Below are 13,474 nucleotides of genomic sequence, written 5' to 3' on the forward strand. Positions count from 1 at the left end.
CAATACAGACAGCCCCGGGGGTTGATACGAGAACACAATTAGGAAACAAAAGAACCTGCTGAGCTGCTCTTACTGTTGGCTGAGTGGTTCCATGCCTCCATGGATATCTGTGAAAATGTTGCTGTTTATTTTCCACTTGCATTGACCTCATATATGGGGTATTTTATAAATATTTGGGTAGTATGAAAGACTTGCAATTTTGAAAGTTATAGTTGCCGTTGTAAAACCATGGGTTAGTGCAGTAATTTTAAATGTTTATCTGCACTTACTGGTCATACATATTGTTGTTCTTCCTATAGTTTCTATTAGTATTTTTATAGTTACTGTGGATAAATGGTATACTGCTATATTTCAGGACAGAGACAGTGGTGGAGAAACTTCTGACGAACTGGATGTCCATCTGTCTGTATGCTTTCCTGAGGGTAAAAAATTATAACTCTATATATCTGAAGAAAATGTTTGTTTGCAGTCTGATTTGATGTTAAGCAGCCATGAGGAGTTTTTGCACTGTTGTCCAGGTGTAATCAAAGTAAACTGTCTCTATTCTCAGTCTGCTGCTTGTAAAAAAACGTTTTGTTTTTTAAAACTGCAAATTGATGGAAAGCCCCCAGTTTCAATGGGATTTTTTTCAGATGAGAGTCCAGACTGACCATGCGCTCTGGGAATTAAATAAAAATATGGAAAATAACATCAAAGTAATCCAGGAAAGAACACAAAAATGTATCATAAAATAACACATTTTCCCAGTAAGGCTTGTGCCAACCTGAAGCAGAGTGCAAGACTGATCTACATTCTGGATGGGGATGCCAGGTCATCACAGGGCCAGACAGACGTTTTCTTTCAAGTGCTTTTGAAGATTACTGCTGGTCTCTCTTGATCCATTAAAGGCTCATAACAAGTCCATGCAGGCCAGTTCTATCCAGAGAGATAATGGAGTGTTTATTTCTAATCATTTAATTTCGTAATTATTTGCCATTTTCCTGCACTATGATTCTAGGACTCAGCTGGGGAGTCTCTATACATGCTGTTCAGGGCAATAAAGCACCAAGTAGACAAAGGACCAGTGGATGCTGTCACTGGCAAAGCCAAATACACCCTGAATGATAACCGGCTTCTCAGAGAGGATGTGGAGTACCGCACATTGGTAAGGATATTTGTGCTTTCAGCACTCTTAACATTTGGGTTTCGGAGTGCACTAGAGGGGTTTGACTAGCTTGGCGCTGCATTCATTTTTAAAAACATAATGGCACACATCATAGCCACTAGATTGTTCACAGCTAATGCAGTTTTAAGCCACAATTAGCCCTTCAATTGAAATTAGTTATACATGCCCCCACTGTAGTTAGAATAGCAATGCTATGACCATAGACAAAAGTCTTTCTACCGTTTATTGTAACTCCAAATTAATGGAAACTTCTAACCAGAGAGGGTGAACCTAAACCATGTTTTTTTTTTTCCAGACCTTGAACGTCCTGATGCAGGGAGGAGGGAACGATGCCCAGCCTGTGCAATCCAAAGTCCTAGACTGCGACACCATCACTCAAGTCAAGGAGAAGATCCTGGATCAGGTGTACAAGGGGACTTCGTATTCCCACCGGCCACACACAGACTCCCTGGATCTGGGTGAGTTCCACGGATGCGCTTGGTGCACACTGCCCCTATAAAGCACTTTGTTGTAAACAGCTGTTGCATTTCTCTTGAATCCATGTGTTCTTTTTTTTCTTGTCTTGGTCCCAGAATGGAGGTCGGGGGTGGCGGGCCACCTGATCCTCTCGGATGAAGACCTGACTTCCGTCGTTCAGGGCAACTGGAAGCGTCTCAACACACTGCAGCACTACAAGGTGAGTGAGGTGGGGGATAGATGACTACAGGGTGAGAAACTGAGGTATCCTCAGACTGGATCTACACAGACGAGTGCTGGAATAAGGACTTTTGATATTATAATTTAATAATAATAATTGCTTACACTTATATAGCGCTTTTCTGGACACTCCACTCAAAGCGCTTTACAGGTAATGGGGACTCCCCTCCACCACCACCAATGTGCAGCATCCACCTGGATGATGCTACGGCAGCCATTGTGCACCAGAACACTCACCACACATCAGCTCTCAGTGGGGAGGAGAGCAGAGTAATGTAGCCAATTCATAGAGGGGGATTATTAGGAGGCCATGATTGGTAAGGGCCAATGGGAAAATTGGCCAGGACGCCGGAGTTACACTCCTACTCTTTTCGAGAAACGCCCTGGGATTTTTAATGACCACAGAGAGTCAGGACCTCGGTTTTTTACGTCTCATTCGAAGGACGGCGCCTGTTTACAGTATAGTGTCCCCGTCACTATACTGGGGCATAAGGACCCACATGGACCGCAGGGTGAGCGCCCCCTGCTGGCCCCACTAACACTTCTTCCAGCAGCAGCCTTAGTTGTTCCCAGGAGGTCTCCCATCCAGGTACTGACCAGGCTCACACCTGCTGAGCTTCAGTGGGCTGCCAGGTGTGAGTTGCAGGGTGATATGGCTGCTGGCAATTGATATTGATTTTTGTATTTGGTCAGTATCTTGTCGGTACAATATCGCCTTGATTTATTTTGCTCTTTGATCTTTGATCTCTTCCAGGTTACCGATGGAGCAACTGTGGCACTTGTCCCACGGCACAGCAAACACATTCACCACGACAATCACGACTACATAGCGGGAGAGAGTGAGTACACTTCCCAGCGAAGTGACACGGAGCAGGGGAGACTAGCTTTACCAAAATGGTGGTTCCTAAGCTGCGCAGCGTTTTTAAAAAAGCACGTGTAGCAGTGTCAACTTTACTACTTTTTCAATTTCCAGAATTCAGTAGACACTCAGAAGAACACATAGAAAGATTGGGAGCTCATGCACACACAAAAAAAGAGAAAGGAGGCTAATTAAACAGGTTTTTAAGATAAGATAAGCATCTGAAGTACAGCCAGTGTTTGGTCCTTTTTTACTCCCTTATTTAATCAGTACTGACATTTCAGAAAGTGTGCTATTGTATATACTTTTTCATATGTTTATTGTTTCCTTTCTCACTCTATATAGTTCTCGTTTTTATGTAAAAAACTGCATACTTGCAGTTTAAACCAGTAATGTACTCCCTTGTGCACTTTCTGCTAATATGACAGTCCATTTTTGCTTGGTTTCTGGAATCCAGGCATGGAGTAATCCATAAGTGGATACAACCAGGCTATATGATGTAACCTATGTAATACATAAGAAATAAAAGAATCTCAAACTAGAAACTTTATGAAATGGCGGGTATACCCTGCTGAGTTCCCTAACTATGGCCTTATTTTCCAATTTTTTCATTCCATCTTTCTAATACTCTGATCGCCTCTCGTCCCCACACTAGCCACGCTGAGCGGATTGAGAATCTCAATTGTCTGTGTGCTCTGATGCACAGGCCCACCGGTTGTCTTTGCCACTGTTTTCAGAGACCCCGATGCTGGAGGACGCGGATGAGGGGGGGGTCAAACTGTGGCACCTGGTGAAGGCCAACGAAGAGCCGGAACTGCCCAAACACCGGCGAGGCAGCCTGCGCGAGAGAGAGCGGGCCAAAGCCATCCCCGAGATCTACCTGACTCGCCTGCTGTCCATGAAGGTGTGCTTACCATAGCAAAACTGTTGACGGGGCAATAAAGTACTGAATCTTGAGTCTACTCAATGTAGATTCACGTGCAGCTCAGTAAAAACAACCAAAACAATACATTTTGCATTTACACAGTTCACATTATTCAGACACTCCATCTCAAAGTTAAAAAAAATCAAAATCATTCTGTTCCACGTATATTTATATTCACTCCCAAATGATGCTTGACTCAGCTGAGATCTACATATTAAGGTGCCGTTTTGGAATCCAGTAGGACTATATTTGGTGCTTTGAAACCTCAAAAGTTTAAAAATTGAGCTGGTGGGTTGGAAGGGGTCTGAGGACATCTTAGCATTCGGTTTGATATGGCTGTCTGAAATCATGTCTGATGATTTTGGATGCTGTAAGGGAAGAATTCCCTGTATTCCAATATTAAAGCATGTTAATCTTTCCCAGGGTGCGGACACTATGAGAATTCAGTAAATGTGTATTTTGGTGGCTGATGGAAGGATGGACAGATGAAGCCACATATGACCCAGTAACTTGAACGTTATAATCTAGAAAAGACAACATCGACTAGAGAGGAGAGTGTAATGGCCACAGATACACAACACTTCAGGTGGCAGTTTCAGGAACTCACTGGCTTTTGTCCACTTCTCAGGAAAAGACCTCATAATGTTCCTTTCAGCCCAAAGTAGCAAACAGCACTTTAATATCTTTAGAATCTTGAAGAGAATAAGAGCTTAACAAAACTAAAAGAAGCTCACTAAAATCAAATATGACAGGAAAAATGCTTCACTGACAATAAGCTTTCGGACGATAACTGCAGCAAGTCCTTGAATACATGGATTGAGATCGTTCTGGACACAGCTGTTAGGATACTAGTTTAGCCTGGTCTTAAGTACGGAAATATTAAATTATTTAAAACTAACGATGCATGAAACTTTCCATCAATTTTCCCTCCGTTTTTTATGCAACTCTTTGCTCTGTCCTCCTCAGGGAACGCTGCAGAAATTTGTGGATGACCTGTTCCAGGTCATTCTGAGCACGAGCCGCCCAGTTCCATTGGCTGTGAAGTACTTCTTCGATCTCCTTGATGAGCAGGCAGCCCATCATGGGATCTCAGACTCAGAAACCATACACATATGGAAAACCAACAGGTTCGAAGACTTTCATTTCATTTGATTGGAATGACGCGAGTGTCAGGGCTTCTTATTTCTTTGCATTACAAACATTTTTAAAAGCATTTGCAAAAAACGTTTTAAGATATTTATGGTAAACTGGTTGTTAATTATCATTTCCTACACGCAAGGAACATCTCTACTCATATTTGAATTAAAATCCTATTTGAAGCCATTCTTGAATTGTGTAGAGTGACCTTACTGATGTTCCACTGTACTGAAACTGGGTATCTGTACAGAAAGGACATATTTCGTTTTTGTTTCACAGTGCAAAAAACTTTTTTTTCTCTTTTTTCTTTTATACAGCTTGCCATTAAGGTTTTGGATCAACATCATCAAAAACCCACAGTTCATATTTGATGTGCAAGCTTCAGATAATGTGGACGCTGTGCTCTCGGTCATTGCCCAGACCTTCATGGACTCCTGCACTATAGCAGAACACAAGCTAGGAAGGGTATGTGCGGGGAAGCTGTTGGCCCTTATGGGGGTAGGGATCACTAGAGAGACGCGGCTTTTCCCTTGTGGATTACTGCTGAATCCATAAACACTCAACAGATTGTTCTTGGGCTGTATGGAATCTGTTTACCCTTTGTTAAGCATCTGTTTGAGCTAGAAGGGTAAGTTGTTAGGGTCCAAAACCTGCAGAGGTCTGCACTGAGTGTTTCTGCATTAAAACTATTTTATAAATGCAAAACAGGGGAGAGTGGAGAAAATCCAAAGCATTCTTCAAGGGTCTGTTTTTAAAAAGTGTGTGTATATATTTTTTTATATATACTGTATCATTCCATAAATCTTATGTTAGTAGACTGTCATTCTTATGCGATTATTTTGTTAATTAACATTCCCAGTTGTGTTCTAGATTAAGTGTATGAAATGAATTCATATCCCGCATGCTGTAACTAATGTTCTTTGTTTTAATCATCTTATTTTCAGGATTCTCCCATTAACAAGCTGTTGTATGCCAGAGACATCCCACGGTACAAACAGATGGTGGAAAGGTAAGGGTTCACTCAACTGCCCAGTTAAACATTGAGCATTAATCTGGGCACTCAGCATGCTGTAGGTGGGGAGTTAATGAACAGTTAGTCTGGGGCTAATTGTGACACGTTTTGTTAGTGACAGATTCAGTGACTTATAGGAAAATAACCATACCAATTTCGTACAGCTGTGACATAGGTGTGGGATCCTGTTCTGGAGAGCAGTTCAGTAGGAATGGATAAAAGCATGATTTCTTTTGGACCTACAGTAAAAGAAAATAAATCTGAAATCAGTCATATTTTAGTCTTTTCCCAGGTCCATTGAAAATCAGGCCAATAGGGTAAAAGTGATTGTCTCAATTGTCTGGAACACGGAAGAATGAGCCAGACTTCGTTTAGATTTCGGAATCCTCTTGACACAAAGGTTCTGCAGCTTCATCTTACTTCAGTTTGGTTTTCTTTCCAGGTACTATGCTGATATCAGACAAACAATCTCTGCAAGTGACCAGGAGATGAACTCGGCTTTAGCAGAGCTGTCCAGAGTATGTATAGTATTTATTTATAGCTTGTGACAATAGCACTCTATAGAGAGAAACATTAGCTTCTTAATGTATTCAACCTAGTGCTTAGGCTAGTTCTGACATAGCCTGAAAAGGGGTGTGGATGATTATTGTTTGTGTACAATGGCATCTCCATTTAGATTGCCATATACACATGATCTGAGCAGCAGAATATGCAAAATAATGATGGTAGTGAAGAAATGTATAATTTTCACTCCTTTCATGAAATAAAGGGATCTTTGGGGTTTTTTTTTGTATTCTACCAGTGTTCATCCTGTCTTACAGTTGAAACAGCTGCACTAAACCCTTCTCTTTGGTCTTTCAGAATTACTCAGGTGAATTGAATTACCTTGTTGCCCTGCATGAACTATACAAGTACATCAACAAATATTACGACCAGGTGAGCATTTCTCCAGGGGACTTTAGTTTTAACGAAGGAGAGACAGAAGTCTTTTTGTATATGGCAAAAGATTAACAAAGGAGTGGATTTCTGCTGGTACCATATATGCCTGTTCAGAGATGCAGACAACACCCTCAGGGCACCATGTGTGTTAGCGTGAGGCATACAAATGAACTCCATTTGTTCTTTGAAGCCCAGGTGGCTGAGGGACAAAAGCCTGGTTATGAGGAGGAGGTAGGCCAGCTGTGAGGGCTGTAACTGTGAGGTGACTTGGGGGTGGAAAACAATGAACATAATAAAAGAAGGATGTGTGGCTTGTATTATTTACACCTGAGCTTGAACTGCTGTCTTTAAAGGGGGGGGGGGGGGGCGGTGCTCAAATGTATTGGTTTGAGGGGGATTCCGAATTTAAATCGGCATGTTGGTTATGTGTCTGTTGGAGTCTGCAGGATAGGTGGTCGTCATAATTTGGGTTTTGGAGGAACACGGCATTTAAGCTGAATAGATTATAACCCGAAATGATCCATCCCGGACAGAAACACTTCCTGCTTAGCTTGGTCTGATGCTTCACGAAATTTGAATGTTATATTGGGCCTCAGGCTCTATAAATCCACCTTTATTTCTTACCGTAGACCCCTGCCATCTTATGATGATGATGATGATGATGATAAGACTTTATTGATCCCTAAGGGTTTTGAGAAATGATTTCACTTGTACACATGTTCCACTTTTGTAATGCTGCATTAACTTCAAGTCTGCATTGTTTCTTGCCCTAAATGCTCTGCTGCTTCTTCGTACAATATTATTTTGCTCTTTTATTCGTAGGATCCTAAAATGTGAGCTCATTGACACAGCAGGGAACATTAACTGTGGCAATTAATGTAGTTCCTACAGCACAGTCTCCTGTTCATTTCCAAGAGTTAAGCAAGAGATCACTAAATGTGGATTGTTTCTCACAAAGAAGATGCGCAAAGTAAATCTTGACTTATGTGTATGTGCTGTTTTTCCACCATCTTAGATCATCACTGCACTAGAGGAGGACCCAACAGCCCAGAAAATGCAACTGGGATACCGGCTTCAGCAGATTGCAGCGGCTGTGGAAAACAAAGTCACTGACTTGTGATGGGAGATGGGGAAAGGGAAAAGACAGAGGAGCTGGAAAAGTCTGGATTTGTGTTGGTGGGACAGAGTCTTCTTTCTGTTATTGACTCTGCGACGGACTGGAGGAACTGAACAGCTCTCCTTGAAAACAGGAATGGGATCCTATTCCAATACAACATTTTCAGCACTACCAAGATGATAGAGTTCTTTTTTTTTATCCTCCACAATGAGAAACAGATTTGTTGAGGGACATCCTAGCGTTTACTGCCTCTTACCGGTTTTTAGCATTTTGCTAGAGTGGACAGATTAATACAAACTTTTCATCCCATTACTAGTGCACTTCCAACAAAATGGAAAACTGCAAGAACCCTACAGGACCGCTGCAAGGAAAACACTTCCCATCTCATAACCAGTAAGAATAAATCTTAAAGTCCTGAGGAAGCCTTCACTCATTATTAAGAATATTTGCTGGAGCGAGTACTGGCTGTGATTTGTTTTTCGGAAGCTAGTCAAAATTAAAGCAATTACACAGGGATTTTGCCAATACCTGAGAATATTCCTTAATCAACATTAAGAAAGCCTTTTCAATTGTTACTATTTTTTTAAAAGGACATATATGTCTTATGACAGATGGCTCGTTAAGTTCCATTGTTTCCTGTATAGCAGAAAACAATATGCCATAGAACAGGAATAAGAAAATAAACGTCAAAGAGTTGTCGATTTAGGAACTTTTATACAAAAGAGTAGTAAATTGAAGGTAAGTTCGAAGAAGCACATTGCATTCTTATGCTTGGGTGCATTAAAGACTGTCCTGTGGTACAAAATTTCCTAAACAAACATAACAGGATACAAGTTAAATTTTCATTTTTCCCTCCCTTTAACTTGATTCAGATTACTTGTATGTCTCTCCAAGTCTTTGGGTTGTGCTTTAAAATAAAAAAATGGCAGTTTGGAAAAATCACCTCTCCCATCAGTCACCCTCTCGTCGCAAACATTCAGTGTTTCAGGGATCATCAATATGGCCTCCAACCACTGGTCAATTCTGTTTGAAAATCAAAAACAAAACCCCAAACCGAAGGAAGCCTTGTGATTTTACTTGGTAACTTACATAACATTCCTCCTTTTTACTGTAAAATTGTTTCAGTACCTGACATAATTTCTACCTCCTCTAATGTTTTAAAAGATGCTATGTAGCATGAATAATGGAACCATAATCTAAACAGCTTTATCTTTTCATAACCATGTGTTTTCTGATTTATGGGGTCAGTGTTTTAAATTGGTTGCTGAAAGAATATTTTTCTTCAAAAAATGTTAGTGGGATCAAAATGTTCATTTTCAAGTACTGTACTCTTGACTTGTACCATAACAAACCTCTGACTCTCTTCTGCTAGAGAAAAGCTGCTTCTCTTTTCCGTCCAGATAAAAAGTCAGAAAGATGTTAAAAATGGTTGTGTTGAAACTAGCAAAGGAGCAAAAGGAGGTTAAATCCATGCCAAAATGTTAAAAGACAGAAGAAAAAATATTTTGGCTGTGGATCTTTTCAGATTCTATTCTGTTTTACCTCTGTTCTGAATTGAGGATGTACAATTGCACAAATTTATAATTAGCACTAGATTTTCAATAGGCGTTTAAGTTTTCATTTAAATGCAGTTTACAGGTATGTTTTGGGAAATGAATAGTGTACTATAACACCATATCCTCAAAAATATTAACCTTCTAGATCTTATTTTCAAATACTACTAACTGATCGCTGTGCTTGCTAATGGGGAGGTGGAAACGGTCCATTGCATTTCTTGTGGTAGGAGCAATTAGTCTCTCCAGTCTGACATCTCATTTTTTCCACAGTTCATTAGACTAATCTCCACAGCAGTTCATCTGGCTTTTTGCTTTCTCTTGCATTTCCAGCAAATAAGCACATTTAAAACGTCAGGCATTTGGCCTTTGAAATATCTTCCATCCATGTCTGTAATTAGCATAGTACTCCTGTTATACCACTGAGTATTCTCCAATTAGTGTGGTCTCATAATTACTTCTTGTAGATTAATTTAACAATAATAAATACTTTTTCATACAACACGGCCTTATCTTAGGTTATTCTTTGAAACTTGCTAAAAGCAACTTTCACATGCAAAGGCTGTTTTGCTAAGCTGTTCTATCTGCCCTGGTAAGAAACCACAACACAGTACAACTCAGTATTAAAAGACGTGGTTTCATAAAAATGTAATGAACACTAGTACTGCATTATCTAATGTTAACATAGATTAGTCTAGTCAAGTCTGATGCTATGACTGCCTGTGAGGCTACTTCTTGCAGTTATAGAAGGAATAGTGGCTAATTCCTCAACTATTGCAACAAAACAGAAAATTCTCAATGCAAATTGAGAACATGTTTGGAAATTATCCAAAAATGCTAGTCTTTTTCAGCTAGACCCAAATTATACCCTGCAATTACAGTATACATGTTCACATGCACAGAGAAGGTGGTGTTTTTCTTTGTGATTTTAGAACCTGCTCTGGTGGATATTTCAAGGTCATATTAAAAAGGTACTGAGCTGCTCCTTTTGCTGCATGTAAAACGAACAAATAACAGTAGAAAAGTAACCAAGGTATGTCGTTTAGTCATGTAAAATGGCTTTAGGTACTCTTAGGTTTTCCTCTTAAAAGCTTTGGCATTTCCTGAAGTAAAAAAAAGGTAAACTGCACCAATTGTATGAAAAGTATAAGTGTTTTACTCTCGATGATTGCAAGCTGAAAAAAAATAAAATCTCCAAATTGAATGTAAACATTGGAGCCCAGGAATGAAATTGAATTATAGATGGCTAGCCAGACAGATGGGATTTCCTAGCTTTATAAAAAAATAAAAGCTTTTTCAGTCTGAAAAACACAAAAGACAAATTGTAGAATGTCTGATGAAAGGATATTTCATTTTTGTATTTTGACATTTGAATTCTCAATCTTGATTTGTTTTTAAGTAATAACCCCCAAAAAACATACTTGTTCATTTCAATTAAATTATCCAATCTACATTTCACAGATATATATAAGCATATTTTATCTGAACAGTGTTACCAATTCAGTGGATTTTAATTCATGAGTTTAATGGTTTATTGTTTATTCTACTGGTTATTGAACTAGTTTTTAACGTTTAGTGGGGCCAATTAATATCAGTCACTAAAATAATTTAAAAACTGTAAGTTATTTTTGAGGAGCGGAGTCGAGACTTCATAACGTCATACCTTCTTACTGCATACCTACTTTAAAAAAAATATGACAAATAGGTGGTTCCAACTGTGAGCAGCAGGTGTCAGTACAGAAGGAGAATTTTAAAAGACTGCTACAATTCAGTCCACATGCTAAAAACTTCTCAGCATACTGGTTGCCATGTTTTATGTTTAATTGTGTCTGTATATGTGGTTAGAATGTTTGAGTATTTATTTTAAGTGTTAAGGTAAAATGTTTTGTGCGAAAGGAGTATTCCCCAAATATCCAAATATGAAATGAATATTCTGAAAGAAAAACAGATTCTTGTTCTGCATTTTGGACCTGTGTATGAGAGCTGAAAGGGGGGTTTCTGTATTAAAACGCTGTGATGATTGTCTGTTACAAATTGAAGAACATTTGGATATTTGACTCTGTGAGAGGTGGAACTGAATTGCACAGGCTATCTTGAAATATGGTTGAAGTAACAGAAGGGGGGTGTGCAGGATTTTAATACTTATTTATTTCTACAGAATAGAGATGGTTATCAAAACATACTGAGAATAAGTACAAGTGGGTAACAGGAAGTATTTTTACAGAAAGGCTTAGGAATGAATCCAGACTTTCAAGCATTCCAGTTAAAATGTCTTTGTTTGTTACAGCTGGAAGAGGTGTAAAATACAGGGTCAAGTGTTACCAAAGGTTTATGAACCATTCTACAGTGTAAGCATTCATCTTTAAAAGCGCCACACTGGGCATTAGATTGTGTGTAAAATGTTTTTATGTGTAAAAAAGTTCATGCTAGAGGACAAGAGATTCTAATACAGTTTAGGAAAATTTACGTCTTAGATGTAGAAAACAAGAATTTAACATTCCTGGTAAATGAGTATTTCTATAAAACCAATCTGCACATGTATGTAATGGAGTGTATACTCGATGGCTAATCTATAATGTCAGTTGTGAAACTTTTAAAACAATCTGTACTCCCACTAAAATGTAAAGCGACTACCAGATAGTGAAAGGATTCACAACCGTTACAGGATAAGTTTTTTCCCATGATTAATTTCTAAATCTTTTCAACATTTCCCGATATCGGTATTGCCATTTTCAAGTAGCAAATAAGACATCAAACCGCCCCCCCCCCCCCCCCCCCATAATTGAAATGTAATTTTAAGGCTGTTGCTGAAGTGATAGCATTTTTAAAATGCCCATTTGAGGTTGCAGCAAACTTAAAACATGCTGGAGGATTATAAAATACATTTTTAAATGTGAAGCTGTATTGGCCTTTCGAGACCGTAAACCTTGCTGACCATGGTATTGCCTAATAAAATTGTGAAGAGTTGCATGGTGTTCTAAAGGTGGAAAATTAAGTGTACAGATTCCTGTATTTGTGCTTTAATGCATCTAGAAAGGTGCTTCGTGAACCAAGCCTCGCATCACTGAACTACCAAATCAGTTTAACAAATAATTCTGGACTGTAAAACGAGACACTAATTTACTCTAAAGAAAAGAACATTCTAGAACAGATCTAGTGCTAATTTTTCTCACCTTAACATATGAAAGACACTACTGAAATAAGGTCCCCTGGTGGGTGGAGGAATTTGGTGAGATACAGTGCTGTGGTAGTTTATCCTCAGAATAGCGATGTACTGATGAATGTTTTTGGTACTGATATTGTGTATTGCACTTCTCTCTTTTTTTATTGGATTCGTTCCTTTTTTTAATGCAGTGACCAAAAATGTCAAACTTGTAACAAAGGTACATAGAATTAGATCTAAACATTAAACAACCATTCAAGTGTCCTGTGGAACGAGCAGAAAAATGTCTTCATTTACATTTTAATGGATACATGAAGTTTGCTTGTTACATTTCAGAAATTGGTTCTTTTAGTTGGCTAGTCTTCATTACCAAGGTGAGAAAAATGTCACTTCTGGTCTGTAAAACCCAAACATTACAGTACACATTCAACTAATCTAGAACTTGCCTTCCCAAGTACACAATTTCATTGTATTTTCCATGCTTTAGTGTAAAAATAATTTGAGGGGACACCTTAATGTTATTGGTAGACTGTAAAAATTTAATTGTGTAGAGCAGGCTCTGCAATGAGCACTGAAAACAGATTTTTTTTGTTTTAAGGACAGTCTTGTTCTTTGTTAATATCATTGTAAATAATGATTTAATAAAGCAGACCTGTAGCTACCTAACCTGTTTAATAAAAAAGTGAATATTCCTGCAGGTGATGTGTAATAAACTATTCTGGAAATTAAACTTTCTTTTACATGAGTTCAGTGGATAATTATTGATTTTCCTGTAATGTCCTTGTTGTGAATTTAAATATAATATTTCTAGGTAATTGTACTGTTTTGGAAAACAGGTGAAAGATGGATGGTTGTTGTATAACAATGTAAAATGCAACTAAATGTAAAATCCTGAAGAGCACATAATT

General features: G+C 38.7%; 1 protein-coding gene across 1 annotated transcript in view; it reads left to right on the top strand.

The window, feature by feature from the left end:
• Window positions 1-13,311, top strand: part of plxnb1b (plexin b1b) — a 129,692-nt gene extending 116,381 nt beyond the window's left edge. The window contains exons 30-41 of the mRNA XM_088636722.1: window positions 356-422; window positions 998-1,144; window positions 1,461-1,623; window positions 1,738-1,841; window positions 2,616-2,700; window positions 3,458-3,624; window positions 4,612-4,772; window positions 5,100-5,247; window positions 5,727-5,791; window positions 6,237-6,312; window positions 6,656-6,730; window positions 7,749-13,311. Of these exons, the coding sequence (XP_088492848.1) occupies window positions 356-422; window positions 998-1,144; window positions 1,461-1,623; window positions 1,738-1,841; window positions 2,616-2,700; window positions 3,458-3,624; window positions 4,612-4,772; window positions 5,100-5,247; window positions 5,727-5,791; window positions 6,237-6,312; window positions 6,656-6,730; window positions 7,749-7,853 (1,363 nt within the window). The 3' untranslated portion in view covers window positions 7,854-13,311. The remainder of the gene's footprint in view (window positions 1-355; window positions 423-997; window positions 1,145-1,460; window positions 1,624-1,737; window positions 1,842-2,615; window positions 2,701-3,457; window positions 3,625-4,611; window positions 4,773-5,099; window positions 5,248-5,726; window positions 5,792-6,236; window positions 6,313-6,655; window positions 6,731-7,748) is intronic.
• Window positions 13,312-13,474: the final 163 nt, after the last annotated feature.

The sequence above is a fragment of the Lepisosteus platostomus genome, chromosome 6 (assembly GCF_059453375.1).
Source record: "Lepisosteus platostomus isolate fLepPlt1 chromosome 6, fLepPlt1.hap1, whole genome shotgun sequence".
NCBI classification, from domain to species: domain Eukaryota; kingdom Metazoa; phylum Chordata; class Actinopteri; order Semionotiformes; family Lepisosteidae; genus Lepisosteus; species Lepisosteus platostomus.